Here is a 17,312-nt window from a genome sequence, read left to right as displayed (position 1 = left end):
AGGCCCCCCATGAACGAAAGTACACAAAACTTGGCATGCATTCGGAGGGTGTCATAATGATCCTATACTTTTAATTTCGTGCAGTTTTGACCTTGTCAGCCAGAGATATTGTGATGAAAACACCTAATTTTTTGCTTTTTAATTTTTAACTAGGTGGCGCTATACATGAAATAAGTGGTAATGGGATGGGTTGACATGCCCCTTAAGACCAACATACATAAAAAAAAAAGGTGGACCTCCTAGGCCCCACGGTTCTCGATATATTCACAGAAAACTGTCTCCGCCCACCTACAGGCCAGTTGGTGTATAGTAACATAAATTAATTTATTGTGTGGCCCCCCATGAACGGAATTCCACAAAACTTGGCGTGCATACAGAGGGTGTCATAATGATCCTACACTTCCAATTTCGTGCAGTTTTGACTATGTTAGGTCACAGATACCTTCAATTACAACACCTCATTTTTACTTTTTTTTTTTTTTTTTTTGTTTAACTAGGTGGCGCTATACATGAAATGAGTGGTTATGGAATGGGTTGACATGGCCCCTTGAGATCAACATACAAAAAAAAAATGGTCCTCCTAAACCCTACGGTTTTCGAGATATTCACAGAAAACTATGTCTGCCCTACCCTCCTTTCGGGGGGTCCAGTCCAGCGGGGGGGCTACAGATCAAAACGAAAAACGATGGTTCCATGCTATCCATGTGGGGTTACATGCCCACCAAGTTTCATGTACCCCGGTCTTTCAGTGTCCCGGGAATCATTGATGGAAATTTGGGCATGCGAAAAAGAAAAAAAAGAAAAAAAATCTGACTAAACCTATATGACCGCCGCTTCGCTGCGCGGCGGTCATAATAATCTGAAAAAGTAGTCTAGAAGATAAGATGAGTTAACTGAATGCTCTCTTATACAGGTATGTTTTCAGGTATTTATTAAAGATATTCACTGAACTCTCCTGTTTGATGTACAGATGCAGGGTGTTCCAAAGCTTTGGGGCATAATGGACAAAAGCAGCTTCTCAAGTTGTCTTGTGGAGCACTTTGGCTACAATTAAAAGTTTCCTTTGTGGTTGATAAGATATTGAAAGATCAGAGATATATGAAGGTGCTATGCCATTCAGAGCTTTGTAAGTAATTAACATAACCTTAAAATCAAGTTAAAAGTCGAGCTGCAGAGCTCTGTATGAGTTCCAATTTCTTTATATGTTTTTTGGGGAGACCAGTAAAAAGTGCATTGCAGTAGTCTAACCTGCTAGTGATAAAGGCATGGATTAGTTTTTCTGCATCTTGTTGAGTTAAAAAGGGCCGCATTTTGGCAGTGTTTCTCAGGTGGAAATAGGCTGTCTGAGTAACTTTACTGAACGGAAATATATAATTGGGTATCATTTGCATAGCTGTGGAAGTTTATATTTTGCTGACTTATGATGTTTCCTAACGGAAGCAGATATAGGGAAAAGAGCAGCCCTGGGACCAAGGCAGCTCCCCTGGGCCACACCGAAAGGCAAGTCATGTTTTACAGACACATGATCTAGACTAACATACAAATCTCTGCCAGTAATGTAGGTTTGAAACCAGTTTAGAACATTATCAGAGAGACCCACCCACTTCGCAAGGCGATGAATTAGAATGTTATGTTATGTTATCAATGGTGTCAAATGCTAGCCTCGAAATCTAGACGCAGCAAACCCGGCGGCAAATTAATTTGCTCAGCCTGTACGTCTAGTATCAAACCATAGGGATTTCTATTGGCTGACGCCGTGGACGTCATCCAATCACAGCACTCTATTTTGTTAGAGAGTCTTAAGGCGGGCTTAACAGGATAACGACAGTCCTGTGACGGTGAACAACAAGGAAGGTGGCTATGGCGAACGAAGAGCGGTTGTTTGAATCGGCGTTGGCGTCAGCTTTGGAGGAGTTGGACTTGTGCTTTTCTTTGAAAGTTGAGCAACACAATGCACTTAAGTAATTCCTTTAGAAGAAGGATGTATTTGCCGTTTTGCCAACCGGATACGGATATGGTTGTAGCGCTGGCCTATTGCATGCCTAGGCAGTTTGAAAGACAATTCTCTGCCCGCCCCTTGGATTAAGCGAGGTGAATGGTTCGATTCCAGACTATACATTTCAATGATATAGGATGGCCTGCCAGGCTAGTCAAATGCCACACTCAAATCTAGAAGAATAAGGATTGAGACTTTGTTTGAGTCAGTAGCCAGTTAAGATCATTGACTAGGAGTTGCTACAGAGGGTCCCCGTTAAAAATTGACACTTCATTCACGATAATGGTGATTCACGCAGCTGGGTGACATGTAAGTACAACTGCAGGCAAAAAAAAGCATAGTCCGCTGTGGCGTTCAACGGTCGAACTGGACGGGCGATTCGACAGCAAGGGCTGTGATTGGCCGAAGTTTTCAGTCGCGTTTCTCTGTTTTAGCAGCCCCTGCAACATGCTAATCCACTGTAGCCTAAGCTTTGTACATAATGTTAAACATAGTTTTGGATTCAGTGGCAAGATTTCTTGATTGTATAGTGCCTGTCTCTCAGTAATGTTTTAAAATGAGAGCTTCGTCAGCTGGCAGTAGGCTACTTTGTCGGTAGTCATGAGAAGTTCGCTTGCTAACAGAACATAAAAATGCTGCCCAGAAACCTTGTGAATAGTTCTGACACTAACGAGGTTGAAATATAGCCTTTGCCAACAGCATCTCCTTAACAGTAAAGTTAACAAAATGACAGCATTCATATGACAAAGGAAAACGAATCCGGTCACTCAAGACTGTGCCGCAGCCGTGGGGCAGAAGACGCTTGGTGGCCGTCCACAACGTTATAAACTTAACCTAAATAGTCGGCTGCTGTAAGCTACAATCGGATTTTATTGTATACCCCTGTTGTCTCAATGATGATAACATCTCATTTCCGACTATATTTCAAAGTGTGCCGTTCATTTGCATTATTAACATAACATCGTATTTTGTCATTTTTGGCGAAGACATGCATTCCGTTAGGGATATTGAACATATTTAACATTCTCTAACCATCGTGATTTCGAATTGGTGCAGTTGTCAGCACAAAAACTCATTTTATTCTTTTGCTCTTTTGCATTGCTCTATGCTGTTCTATGGTGCTTTCTGCCTCTTGGTTGCGCACGCATGTTTTCGTGGCGTTTCATAGAAATCCATATGAGCGCATAAAACGACTTGTTGACGTTTTGGGACATTAATCTACATGTAGGCTATGTTAAGCTTTAAGGATTGTATGTCCTTAATTTATTTATATAGGCCTAGGCCTATTTAGGCTACTTGCGCAAACCCTGGATACTTTATTGCCACACAACAATATTGGTGGTATTTGTTACATTAGCTTCAAAAGGCACCGCTTCAGAAAGCTGCACTGTTTGTGAAAGAAGGGGGTGGGGGAGGGGAGCTTGCAGCCAAGTGTCGGAAAAATGCATAGCCTACAACACAGAACCCGCTTCTCGCATTAGTCACTGACAGTAGACACGCTTCCAGCCTAATGACTTTCACACATTTTGAATGTCTTTCGCTAGGCTAAGCATATAATGGAGATAGAGTAGAAAACTGGATTTAACTAAACAAATGTAACTAAGTAAACTGATTGTTTACTCTACAGTAGGCTATGTTCCCCCTCTCAGGCTGTACAGTAGGCCTATTGAAAGTAGGCTAATGAGCTCAATAGACACGTTAAGCTTCCATTAGGAAACTTTAGTTGCAGACTTTCACAACTGATTGTTTAGCCTACAGTAGCCTACTGTAGGCCTACTCTACAGTAGCCTAGGCTATAGGTTATGTTCCCCCTCTCAGGCTGTACAACAGGCCTATTGAAAGTAGACTAATGAGCTTAGACACATTAGCGCTTCCAGCCTAATGACTTTCACACATGAATGATTTACAGTAGACACATTAGCTCCCACGCAGTGCGTATCCAGGCCTAGTAGGTGCAGCAAGTGCAGTCGCACCAGGGGCCTGTGACCTCCGTCGCTACCCCCGCAATGCAATTGCTGGAAAATTCTATACCGGTCCTTTCTGACTACCTGCGTGCCTTTGACCAGGCCAAGGCTACAGCGCCAGACACTTTCGCAAATAAATGGGGTTCAGAGTACATTTGAAAATGTGAAGAGTGAAGCGTCACTTTGACGAACTATCGGAAGATAAACGCTTAACCGATGCAGAGAGATACTTAAAAGTGCAGGTATTTAATGCAACTCTGGACATCATAATCAGTCAGCTCTCCCAAAGATGTGCAAGCATGCGGGAAACTTGTTATGTGTTTGAGTCTTTACGTCCTATGATCCTTCAACTTCGCCGGTGATGATGAACTGCTTGAAAAGGCAGTGCGTTTGTCAGACCATTATAGCATGGACATTGCACCGACATTCCCAACACAACTCCTCTCATTTAGGTCTTGCTTTAAAGCAGAGATTTCACAGAAGTCATCTATTTTTCAACTTGCCAAAAGGCTGGTGGTAGATTATGACAGTGTAACATCCACATTCGGGAAGTGTGTACTGCTCTCATGTTGTTTCTACATTGCCTGTGACTGTGGCAACAGCTGAGCGATCTTTTTTCCAAATGTTCAACAATTGCTGGTGTACAGGCTATAATCAATTAGCTAAATCATTTGTCCAGCTGTTTCAACATTTTTTTTAGTTTACATTCAAACGCAAAAAGGTGCTTTGATATATTTTGTTTAAAGCGTCGGCAAGCAGGCATGCTGCGGTTGCAATGAATGAGGATAATTGGTTTTATCTGGCGGTGTTATTTTTTGCATTTTGAATATGACTCGCTCCAGCACGTCTACTTTTTTGCACGGTGCTTTCTTAAAGGAGCTGCACCATCTTACAACAATTGCATCTACATTTTCATATTAGAATGTTTTGTCAAGTGTAAGCTTAAACTACCGTGATCAAATTAAGTTTCCGTGCCCCCGCTGAAAGTCTCTTATGCTCTTATCGTTACACTATCAAATCTATAAGTAACCGTGACAAATAGGGTATAAGATATATAAACTCACGCTATTGTATTATCATATATGTTTGGTAATGGCTCAGCTTTCTCTGATTGTTCTACTGACTTGGAAACTGCATCATGGAAGCAGTAAGTCAAGTCGCATCAAAAATAGTAGTGGCAGAACTCCAAAGTGACACCTTGTGGTTGTTTGTGTCAACTGCCGTTTGTGCCATTTCTGCTGAGAAAATGGGGATCGTGATTCCTGAAGGAACCCGTCCAAACTTAACGGGGACCCACTGTAGGTTACGGGGACACTGGCGAGACACGCCGCTTTGTCTGGCATCATGTTTTTGTTTGTTTTTATGTAATGTTCGTAAATTCATTTTTTTTATTGATTTGTCTAGTTAAATGTTTTTTTCTCTTCATAGGGTGATAAAAGAGTTAATATTACAATTATGCACTACACTTACAAATCTAGTTTACAAGTATGGTTTTTCGGTTTTACAGCTACAAATCATCCTACACTCAAATATTTTATCATTACAAATATATTCAACAGTTACCCATGCTCTTCGCACAAAACCTGCCCTACAGTTACGAATCTAACTGTTCTGGTCGGCGCTAGCCATTTGGGTGCCCTAAGCACAAAATGCTTGGTGCTTGGTGGTGCCCCCCCAACAACAACAATCATTTGCAACGTAACACTTGAACATGAACATGGCTAGTAGGAGCTTACGTTACAAAGTTTATTGACGGTACCTGGCATAAGCATAGACATGCATACACGCAAGGGCTACAAAACAATTTTTTTTCATTTAAAACATTGTCTTAACTGCAAGTGACGCGCAGTCTCTTCTTTTTCCTTTTTTTTCGCCCCTGTAAGGCACGTCTTTTGCCCAAACCTTATGTATTTCTAAAGAATGCCTTTTGCAGTCAATTTACATGTGTGGATGCCTGTGTTTGATCTGTATTGTCTTAGCTGGCCATGGCCAAAGATCCCCAACACCCGCTCATGCATAAAGTGACCATTTGCTCCTTGTTCTGGCCCCTCTACTGAGAGATAACTCAGTAGGCCTACTTGATGTCTTATGGTAAGATAGGCCAACCTCATTATCATACAGTATTGCTCTGTAAATATGCGTTGTGAATAATACATTCATATTTGGTCTTGCATTAATACGTGTAATGTGGGCAACCGTCTGATTATGGTTTTGTTACAATTGAATGTATCTGTGCATAGTTGTAGATTAAGAATTAAACTGTAGCATAAAGTTATGATATCCACCTGGGCCACACCCATCCACCTCAGACAACAAAGGCTCTGATGAGTCAGGGGTGGCCCAAGTGAATGATAAAAGTGGAGGCTCTGGTCCTCCAGGGGTCTCTTCTCTTCTTCTTTCCCATCTTGGGGCTTCTTTTCCCATCTTCTCTTCTTTTCCATCTTGGACCTCTTCTCTGGGTCTCTCTCTTTTCCCCCTTTCTCTCTCTCCCTCTCTCTGTCTCTCTCTCTTTCCCTCTCCCCCTTTCCTCTCTCTGGGTTTGTATTGTTTTATCTGGTGTATCAGTTATCTCTAACTTGTCAAGTTTACCTCTGTGAATTGATTAAGTTTTCTTTGCTACCATTTGCTACTTTGTTACAGTAGAACATGTGAGTTTACTTTTACCTTGAACTGAAGTGATATTGATTACATTTACCTTTACGGCTTAATGCTAAATAAATTGTTAATTTGCCTACCAATAGTATATCTTCAATTCTCGTAGTGTGCCATGCCATTCACCTCCATAGCTGATAAACTAGTTACTTGGTAATTGATTGGTGATACAAATTATTAATCAAATGGAGTCAGATTAACGAGTATGTAATAACATCATTGCCATTTAACTCTTCACCCTATTTGTCCACAAAAGCTCTTTCAAGTGAGGATATAGCCAGACGTCTCTATGTTTCCGAGGATATATATATAATTTCTGAGCGTCTTACACCCCCGACTCTTAGTGTCTTTTCGAGGCCATGTCTGGTGTCTGCCAAATTTGGGATTGAGGCATAATCGAACAGACCACTGGGAGGTGGGGGAGGGGGGCACCAGAGGGAGACTGGAGAGAGGGCCCCACAGGAGATTCACCTTTTTCTCGACTAATTTGGTCTAACTTTTGTATTGATTTTGCACATTAACATGCTTTAGACATATTTTATTTATACTAGTAGCCTATTGTGGTGATTTTTCACGAACCAGATTTTTTGGTGTCCCCCCAGGCACTTGGTGTGCGGAGTGCCGCCACTGTTCTGGTTGAATAGCCAATGGTGATGTTCAGGTTTGGTTAGCCAATCAGGAATTTAAGGTCACTATCCAATCACAGAGCGGGGAGTGTGTACCAACGTGGGGTGTGTTAGTGTGTTGTACTTGCACTGTACACATAAACTCCATGCCAGCGGCTTAATTTTTATGTTTATGAGTGTTTTTCATGCTAAGGTTCAACTTTATGCTTATTCAGTAGACAATTTAGTGCTCCTCACAATCCCAGACTTTAATGCAGCATGCTTATTTACATGGAAAAACAGGCTATAATGGCATATCTATGGTGAGACGATTGAAACAGCTGTTTCAAATGTCCTGACCATCCTGTAACCCCATGTATTTTAAGTAAATGCACAAATATCTTGGCCTGATGAGCCAGACCCACATCAAGATGTTGGGTCTGGGAACATACCATTGGCAGGCCTCAATCAGAGGGGTGGGATAAATCCCCCCTGCACGCAATAGGATAGCGCTAAAACCCATGAGTCCCATACGTTTTCTCACCAGTGGAGCTAGTTGGTAGATCAAACTTTTGTCGTATCCGGTCGGCAAAAATACATGTTTGTTTTTTAGGAAAGGGTCATTCCGTGTCAAATCAGACAAAATCCAGGAAAATGGTTGCAGCATCAACTTCGATTTTCCTTAGAGTTTGTCTACTCTGTAAAATATTTTTGTTCAATTCTATTGTTTTCATAGTTTTGCCCTTGATTTTTTACACTCTCTACAAGGCCTTATCTTGGAGGCCATATTTGGACATTCATATCTTATTTAAGTATTATTCCTAAGTCCCTAGTTTCAGAAAAAACATGCAAAAAAAGTGATATTGAGGGTCTCAAAACTCCTTTATTCTGACACACCTGGCATCAATCAGTATTTTCTCTAGAAATATAATCCTTTGTTAATGTTGTCCCAAAATGTCTCCAAAAGTCTTCAAAACAAAAGGCCATGACAATAATAAGGATAAAACAAGGCGTGTTTGTATTTTTGTGTAATTTTCATGCAACTGAAATGGTATGTGGGGTAGCTAGTAGGACCATAAAAATATATGTGGAAATAGCTAAGTATATGGACATTTATTGTGTAAAGTACCAATATTGTCCCATTCACGGAATAAATTCACAGAATAAATGCATGTACAGGTGTTTGGGGAACACCAAAATAAACATTTTCAATAAAAAATAGATTTTAGCACCCCCTCAGGTGAAACACAACATAGCACTTTGCTCCTTTTACAAGGCATTACCTCTGATACATGAATGGAACAGAATGGCTATATTTTACTTCACATATTTTAAAAAGAATAAGACTTTCCGGTAACACTTTACTTGACAGTATCGGCATAAGAGTGACATGACACATGAAATCTAACCCTAACCCTAATACTTACCTCTAACCCTAAACCTAACCCTAACTCTAACCCTAAACCTAAACCTAATCCTAATCTTAACTTGTTATGACAAAAACAGTATGTCACCAGAAATGTTATGTCATAAATGTTTATGACTTGTTTATGACACGTTCATGACAGTGTCATGTCACTCTTATGTCGACACTGTCAAGTCAAGTGTAACCGACATTCCTAATATCTTGAAAATGAAAAAGATGGCAAATATATTAAATTATGTACTAGAAATTATATTTTAACCATTGACCTAGAATAGGCCTTAGCTGGGGATACCCTTCATTGTTCCATTATTCATTCATTGGCGGCTATGAAGTTCTCAAAGGCCATTTGAATATCTTCATACGCCTTCATATACAGGGAATATTGATGTTAGGGCTGGGAGATAAAGCGATAGCGATATGTTTAACAGATGTTTTAAGCGTGCGCTTCCTATTTGAAATGTAGCATATGCATGTTGTTTAATAACTTTCAAACGGTAGAGCCTGTTCTTTTAAAACATAGCCAAAGGACATATTCTTGCTTAGTATAGGCCTACATTTTAGGCTTATTCTCAAATTCAGATTGTGTTAGGGCAGGGGTGTCCAAACTACGGCCCGCGGGCCAACTGCGGCCCGCCACGCACTTTAATCCGGCCCGTCGAGCATTTATTAGTTTATCACAGATCCAGCCCGCCACGCACTTTAATCCGGCCTGCCGAGCATTTAATTGGGGGCCAAGCAGAGAAGCTGCGAGGCAACCCATAGTGATTCTGTTTTCTTATTATTATAACGAAAAGCTCATTTGCCATTGAACCTTACAGTAAAAAGTTGGGAAATTTGGCACTTTGATTCGGTACAGTAATATGATTAAGTTCACTAAGTTTCATGTCAAGTGCTCTAGCGCCACCAATGTGTCAAATTTTCCATTACATCTATGCGCTTAACGTTTCAATCATACACATTTACGTATATTTGGAATCCTTGGATGAAGCCGAACTCAACACGACATGATGTCAATTTGCCATATTGGACCCTACACCATATTGGATTTCATCAAAAACACTTAAAAGTTTTCAAAGGTCACAAAATTTGTCCGATTTTCACGAAACTTGACGCAGATAATTGTCAGACTATGACTCATAAACGCATTGCTTTTTGGAGCCATATTCAAAATCTGTAGGCCGTCACGACCAATCAAACAGGAAGTGAAGTAATATCTCAGCAAAGCTTTCACGTATCAAAACCAAACTCATCAGTACATGGGGTCAGGACCCAATAAGGAGGAGGCTCAATAAATTTGATGACTTTTGACCTATAGGTGGCGCTATAATGACCAAAATTAAGTTTTGGCCTGTAACGGGTGATGTGTTTGGAATTAAAACTTACTAGTGGTGTCTGTTAATACTGTGGGAGTTCCTAAGTCCGACAGATGTGAATTTGTGATGTCAACATAATTGATCCGGCTGCCATATTGGATTTAATCAAAAACACCTAAAAGTTTTCACAGGTCACAAAGTTTATCCGATTTGCACAAAACTTGACGCAGATGATCGTCAGACCATGCCTCATAAACGCATTGCTTTTTGGAGTCATATTCAAAACCCGTCGACCATCACGACCAATCAAGTTTACCAATCAAGTTTATGGCAAAACCGAAAACCGAAGTAATAACTCAGCAAGGCTTTCGCGTATCAACACCAAACTCAGTACATGGTCTCAGGACCCAATTAGGAGGAGGTTCAAGACATTTGGAACGATTTGACCACTGTGTGGCGCTATAATCACAGGAAGTATAGTCATATTTCAGCAACGCTTTGACATATAAAAACCAAAGTCAGTACATGGGGTCAGGACCCAATAAGGAGGAGGCTCAATAAATGTAATGATCTTTGATCACTAGCGGGGCGCTATAATCACAGGAAGTTGGCTCATATTTCAGCAATGCTTTCATGTATCAAAACCAAACTTGGTTCATGGACTCAAGACCACATCCTGAGGACACACAACAATTTTAGTAACCTTTGACAACTAGGGGTGCTATAATTATCAACACTTTCTCGTATCAACACCAAATTTGGTATGTGGACTCGTGACTACAACCTGAGGACGCACAATAAATTTGGTGATGTTTGAGGTATGCGTATGTGTGGGGGGTGTGTGGGGGAGGAGGTTTATCTGTGTATGTGTGGGTGGGTTAATTGGCTGTGTGTATAATGTAACAACATTGCATTGCCAGGACAACTCCTGCTCAACTGCTTGGCCCCCTCATTGCTGCTTGCAGCTATATTTATTAATTAAGGTTTTCATAGGCTGCTTGCTATTTTTTTCCAGCGATAGACGACGTTGTGATTAACTTTAGGCTACTGCAAACTGCTTTACACTGTTCTTAGAGAGCGTTCAATGTCAATGTCAAAACAGCTTGTTACATCAAGATACATAGTATCTCCATTGCAGCAGATCTAACTACGTTATGCTACTCCATTCAATTGGGAACGCATTTCAGCGTGCACAAAAGGGAGAGAGTGCGGCAGGTTCCAGCTGGCTTGTCATTGTTGATAATTGATAAGAAACTTTTAAAAGGAAATCGCAATGGCAACAGTAGTTCCCACTACTGACCATTTAAAAACTGTGAGAGGACACAGCCGAGGGCACAGTCCTAGCCATAGGCTAGTGGAGCTGGCAAAAGAGTCTTAAAGTGACAGTGCACCATTTATAAATGAATTAAACAACATCAAATGAACAGTATTTCTTAAGAAATTAATTTTCTACAACAAAATTACTTTGTCATTTAAATTATACAAAACGTTATATATACACATTATTGTTTTGTTGTGTGGCCCACCGGCCAATTTTCAAAACCCAATGTGGCCCTTGAGTCAAAAAGTTTGGACACCTCTGTGTTAGGGGGACGGGATTATTAGCCAATTTCAATCGGACAATTTGACCGGATAGATTTAATTTTGTTGCTGACTCCGACTCAACAATATTTGGGTATACAGGCTGACTGCACCACTTACCAGTGTTCTCCACACGTCTGTGCTGCATCATATACAGTAAGTGCTAAAAGCTGCAGAGGGCAATTTGTTTGCATTCTTAAGCATTTTCAAGCCATGGTAAGAGTACATGCGTTGGCATTGGTGGCACTGTTAAGCGTCTAGCTGCCTCCAGAGTCCAGAGGAGGGCCAGATCCTCTCAGCTATTCATCTCTTCAACTGATGTGAGCATAGTGTAAAGAATATGTTAAGTTCTTCTTCATCCCAAAGGAGTTAATGCCTTATGAAAGGAGCACATTTCTATGCTGTGTTTCACCTGAGGGGGCGCTAAAATCTATTGTTTATTGTAAATGTTTATTTTGGTGTTCCCAAAACACCTGTAACTACATGCATTTATTCTGTGAATAGGACTTGGGACAATATTGGTACTTCACACACTAAATATCCATATACTTATAGTCCTACTAGCTACCCCAATTATCATTTCAGTCGCTTGAAAATTACACAAAAATACAAACATGCCTTGTTTTATCCTTATTATTGTCATTTGATGTGGAGACTTCAAATTGTGGGAAAACATTAATAAACTGATGTATTTGAAGAGGAAATAGTGACTGATACCAAATAAAAAAACAACTGATTTTTAATACCCTCAATATAACACTTAATGCACATTTTTCTGAAATCTAGGGCCCTTTCAAAAGTCAGACATTTAGTACAGACTTTACATTGTTTACATATGCTTTTTATGAGTTGGTCTTCCACCCTTGAAAATTTGAGGAGGCTAGGGAATACTAATTGTCAAGATATTAATGCCCAAACATGGCACATGTTTTTCAAGATGCAAATGAAAGAATTTCAAGGTCTGAAAATGATATGAAGACATAAGATTTGCACAGAAATATTTCACAGGCCTTGGTTTTAGGACCCATTGATGATATAGACAAAGTTTGAAGAAAATTTGAGATGGTGCAGCAACAACCTTATCTGATTTGACACGGACCCGAAAGTCTTTAAGAGTCGCGGCCAAAGCCGTTTCGGAAGTCTGCTGTTCGACAGCAGCAGCCACCTTCTTTGTTTTCAAGTAGCAGGGAATTCACTTAGAACCGTCGCAACTCTGTCATTATTATGTTAAGCCCGCCCACCGACCCTATAAACGATGTGATTGGCCTGACCGAAGTTTGGTTTTTCCAGCTCGCAAGCCAACGGAGAGTCAATAGACGACCTTGGCTGCAAATTACATTTGCTGCCACTAGGGTGCGTCTAGATTTCTAGGGTACAAATATCTGTGTTTATACAATAGGGCAGCCGTGGCCTACTGGTTAGCACTTCAGAGTTGTAACCAGAGACCATTAGGAACGACTGAAGTGCCCTTGAGGAAGGCACTTAACCCCTCACTGCTCCCCGAGCGCCGCTGTTGATGCAGGCACCTCACTGCGCCGGGATGAGTGTGTGCTTCACCTCACTGTGTGCTGAGTGTGTTTCACTAATTCACGGATTGGGATAAATGCATAGACCAAATTTCCCTCACAGGATCAAACGAGTATTTATACTTACTTAATAATTTATTGAGGTCAGACATGGAAAAGCAGTTTTACAAAAGATGGAAATATATTTGGGCCCACCAGGTAGGGAGTCGAGTTTTTCCATGGAGACTGACGGGCTGTGGGTTTTTAAGGGCACTTATTTGGATGTGCTGTGGCCTAACCGACGTAAAATACTAGTGAAATGACATTTTCCACAATAGAAACATGATATAAATGGGAAAACTTAAAATGGCAGAATCATCCATAGTGCATGATATTTCAAAAACCGTGTTATACAGACATTCACTAAGACGTATAGCCCAGCAACAATCTATCTAAAACAACACCTTTTGGGAGTACCATTCACGATATGTTGTAAAATATTGAAGCTGTGGATTGTTATATGGCTTAAATGGCTGTATGTTTCATTCATCCCCCATGCTGTTTCAATCGTCCAGACCAGGAGGGACGAATGAAACATTACGCACATCCCACTTTTGCTGTAATAATTCCTGAATGGTTTTCTTCAAAGCTGAAAATGCAACTGTATTTGACAGAGGACAGATATAGCTAGTGACAAAATATTCGCCTAACTTTCAGTGTGGTACGATCACTTTGTACATTATTTTAATTAAAAAGTGTTTTAACTGTCCCAGCTCTCCCCTACCCATCTTTTGTCAGCTGTTAGAAAACACTTTAGCATGTTCACATAAAAGGGCGGTGTTGGACTTTGTTGGCACCAGATTACTAATCACAAATATGGAGAGGTCTAGCCATCTATAACAAAGAAACAAGAAATAAGCTAATACTTAAGAAAATAAGGATGTTTTATGAATAGCTCAGGATAAAAGCAACACAACAGTTAAAGTCAGAAAGGAAAGCTGGCCAAAAAATGAATGGTCTGCTTGGATGTATTTTCATGAATACCCTTCCACTATCCCCATACTGTGATCCATGGGATCTTCTAAGAATAGGACACTATTTTCATAGAGAACTGATAGGTCAGTAGGCTGTACTTTACATTTTGATCTCTTAACTCGGACATAACCTGCAGGCCAATTCCATGGAAAATTACGTTTTTTGTAACATCCACAACGCCAATAAAATGTGATGGTATAGTATGATGTCAATGATTAAATGGAATTTGAGCATTTGCTATTTTTGGCTGAAGAATGTACATGAGAAAAAATGCACAAAAAATGAATGTCATCATTCACATCATATAATGGCAAGGCATTTCACTGGTGTTATGGATGTGACAAAAAGTCAATTTTCCAGAGGAATTGCCCTGCTACATAGCAAAGTCTGTACCACATTCGGGTCCAAGTGTCATTGCCCAACCATTTCATTGTCAACCCCAGGGTGCGATTTGTGTAAAAACCAGAGGGGGGGATTATTTTGAATAAGTTTGTAACCCCCATCCAAAAAAAAAAAATGAACGAATGATTCATAGCCTAGTAATGTCATGGCTAATAATACCCTATATTATTTTGCCACCTTTGTAACATTTTAGTTTTAGTTTACCGTGGTGTCTGACTTTAAACAGCGAGTGTGCTTGGTATGATGATCAGCTCCTCTAATGCAGGGTAGGACTACGTTTTGACAAGCATACAAATTCACCTTGTTCTTGCCCCATCTGAAATGACTTCTCTACTTTTGCTGCCTCCATCCTTTCTGTATTTGTTGTGTAAAAAAACGTTGTATATGATGGCACTGAAGTCTTAAGTTATTGAATTGGCTAACAGTGTTAGTTGGTAACCAAATAGCCTACACATTGCGCTACACGCTGCGTAGGCTACGTGCATTCTCTCTCCTGCTGATTTGCGTTCAGTAGCCAAGTGCGTAATATTGCAAAAGTTGAAAAAATAAATGTGTTTATTGTAGCCTACAGAAAATAAATAGCCTATCATACTGTCAGTTAATTGCCTACAGTGCAGTGAAGAGTTTGGCGAGTAAAGTTATAGGGCAACTTGAAGTTTTATGAAAATAATTTACGAACCATGACTATGAATCCTCTATTTGTTGCAGCTGTTAAAACACCCGCTACCAACATTCGTTTTTGCAGTAGGCCTACAGATTATTTCTAAAAGTTATTTGTCTACTACTGGCTGATTTATCAAGCGAGAGCTTTCTCGTTAGTCCTCCATAAACTACAGGTGTTTTGTGGCGAGCCATTGAATAAGCGATGCCAAGCAATTTCTGTAACACTTTTTGTGACAGCAAATATCTCCTCATTTAATGTAAGTTCCTTCGGACAATAGGCCTACGTTCTACTCTACGTGCAGTTGTCCTCCATCTCAGTTGCATCAGTTTTCTAATTTTGAAGGTTCTAAAACATTATTATGCTTCACTAAATCCTTCTTGTTTTCTTTCATTTGTCCAGCTAACTTTTCTATTGAACCTAGCCATTTATGATGGATTACACACTCGACATTCTGAAATGTACTGCACGATCAAGGCCAAATTAAGTTATCACGCAGCCACTCTGTCAGCAGCATCAGTGCTGGCGGTGGCCAGTCGTTTCTGATGTCAGATTATTATGTAGGCTAGCCTACTAGACTGTTCTCACGTTGCAGCGCTTTACTTATATGAAGTAGCATTAATCAATATGAGGGGCAGAGGGGGATAAATGTTGTCCCCCCCCGACGATAAAAATAATTTAGCAGAGGTAGGGATAGGAAAACCAGAGGGGGGGAAATCCTCACCACCACCCCCTACAAATCGCACCCTGGTCCACCCCATCTCTCTCTTGTTTTCCCGTCACTCTTTACTGTCCTGTCTAAATAAAGGAAAGAAGCCAAATAAAGAGTGTATCATTAGACTAAGAGTAGTACATGGCTACATATCTAGATGTATATTCATGTTTAAACATGTTTATTTGCCCAGCTATGTTTTTTTTTTTTCATTTAACATTTAAGTAAATGTCTCAAAACCTATCCACACACCTTAGGCCTATGTATTTAAACACATTCTTGCCTTAACATCTTGTTTTTTTTATATCAATTTAGCTTTTCAAACAACCAACACTTTCAGTGACATTGCTGATGACCTTTTCATGTCTTAAAAGTCTAGATTTCCACTTAACTACTCTGTGTGCCCCACCTATCTCTGCAGCGAGCAATAGCCTACTTTGCGGTTAGCAGCGTTCAGTCGTCACGGACAGTCGCGACTTCCCTTCCATATTGATTATAGAATCACAACTAAGCACCATGCTACCTGTCACGCACCCTAAGTTTGCGAAATCGTTAAGTCTATATCAGTGTGCTGTTGTGTGCCACATTAATTAAGAAGTCCATCTCAATGGACCCCGTGTGTCAGACCAAAAACTGCATCACACACGTTAGAGCTGTGTGCTTACTGCAGACACTCGCTCTTCACTGATAAGCTTCCCTCTCCTTATTTTCAATTGGATTCATTGTTCATGGGAAATCCTTAATGACCCGGGACAGAGTGTTAGGCATAGACATAAATGTCAGTGGTAACAGGCTTGTGTCATAGCCTATGCGTGAAGGCTAGGCTACGCCGACACCAGTTCTGAAACGCGGGCAATCGCTTGAAAATGCAGGCAACACTATCCGCCATTTCTTACAACCCACGATAGCCTAACTGCCGTTTGTGTCTGTCAAATGACATTTGAGAAAGCCAGCTATACAAGACTATGGCAGCTTAACATACAGCGTTTTTTTTTTTCTGCCGTGGACAGGGCACTTGGGGTGTAGCCTATCACACTGTCAGCCCCGCGAATGATCCAAGGAGCATAACATTCCTCTATGTGAAAATGTATGGGAGGTTTTCTATTATTCTTCAAGGACGTTATCATAAAAGCTCAGCATTAATCAGAAATATTTTAAAGCACCTGCAGAGATTCCCTTAGCCTATGACAACAGCAGGAACGCGCCAATGAAATTAAGTGTGCGCGCCTTCACGTTCTGGTCCAAGCCTACCCCAGTAAGGGTGTTTACAGTATTAGCCATAGAGATTATATTTTATTATTTCAAAAGATTGATAATTGACATTACCTCTCCGCCATTTCGTGTCGTTTCGCCGACAAAACTAGAGCTGAATAATCCAAAGACCGATATCCATGGCATTAAGAACGCGCCATCATATTACCCACTTCATTTCGTCCAGGCTGATGGAGCACGTAGTCTCA

At 40.5% G+C, this 17,312-nt stretch overlaps 1 protein-coding gene across 3 annotated transcripts in view; it reads right to left on the bottom strand.

Moving 5' to 3' along the window:
• arhgap39 (Rho GTPase activating protein 39) overlaps positions 1-17,312 on the bottom strand; it is a 121,774-nt gene extending 104,462 nt beyond the window's left edge. For all 3 annotated transcript variants that reach the window (XM_048251886.1, XM_048251888.1, XM_048251885.1), the window contains exon 1: positions 17,179-17,312. In XM_048251886.1, coding sequence (XP_048107843.1) covers positions 17,179-17,189 — 11 coding nt within the window. In that variant the 5' untranslated portion in view covers positions 17,190-17,312. The remainder of the gene's footprint in view (positions 1-17,178) is intronic.

The sequence above is a fragment of the Alosa alosa genome, chromosome 9 (genome assembly GCF_017589495.1).
Source record: "Alosa alosa isolate M-15738 ecotype Scorff River chromosome 9, AALO_Geno_1.1, whole genome shotgun sequence".
NCBI classification, from domain to species: Eukaryota; Metazoa; Chordata; class Actinopteri; order Clupeiformes; family Clupeidae; genus Alosa; species Alosa alosa.
The sequence above is the reverse complement of the archived record's forward strand: the minus strand, read 5'-3'. Positions and strand labels throughout refer to the sequence as shown.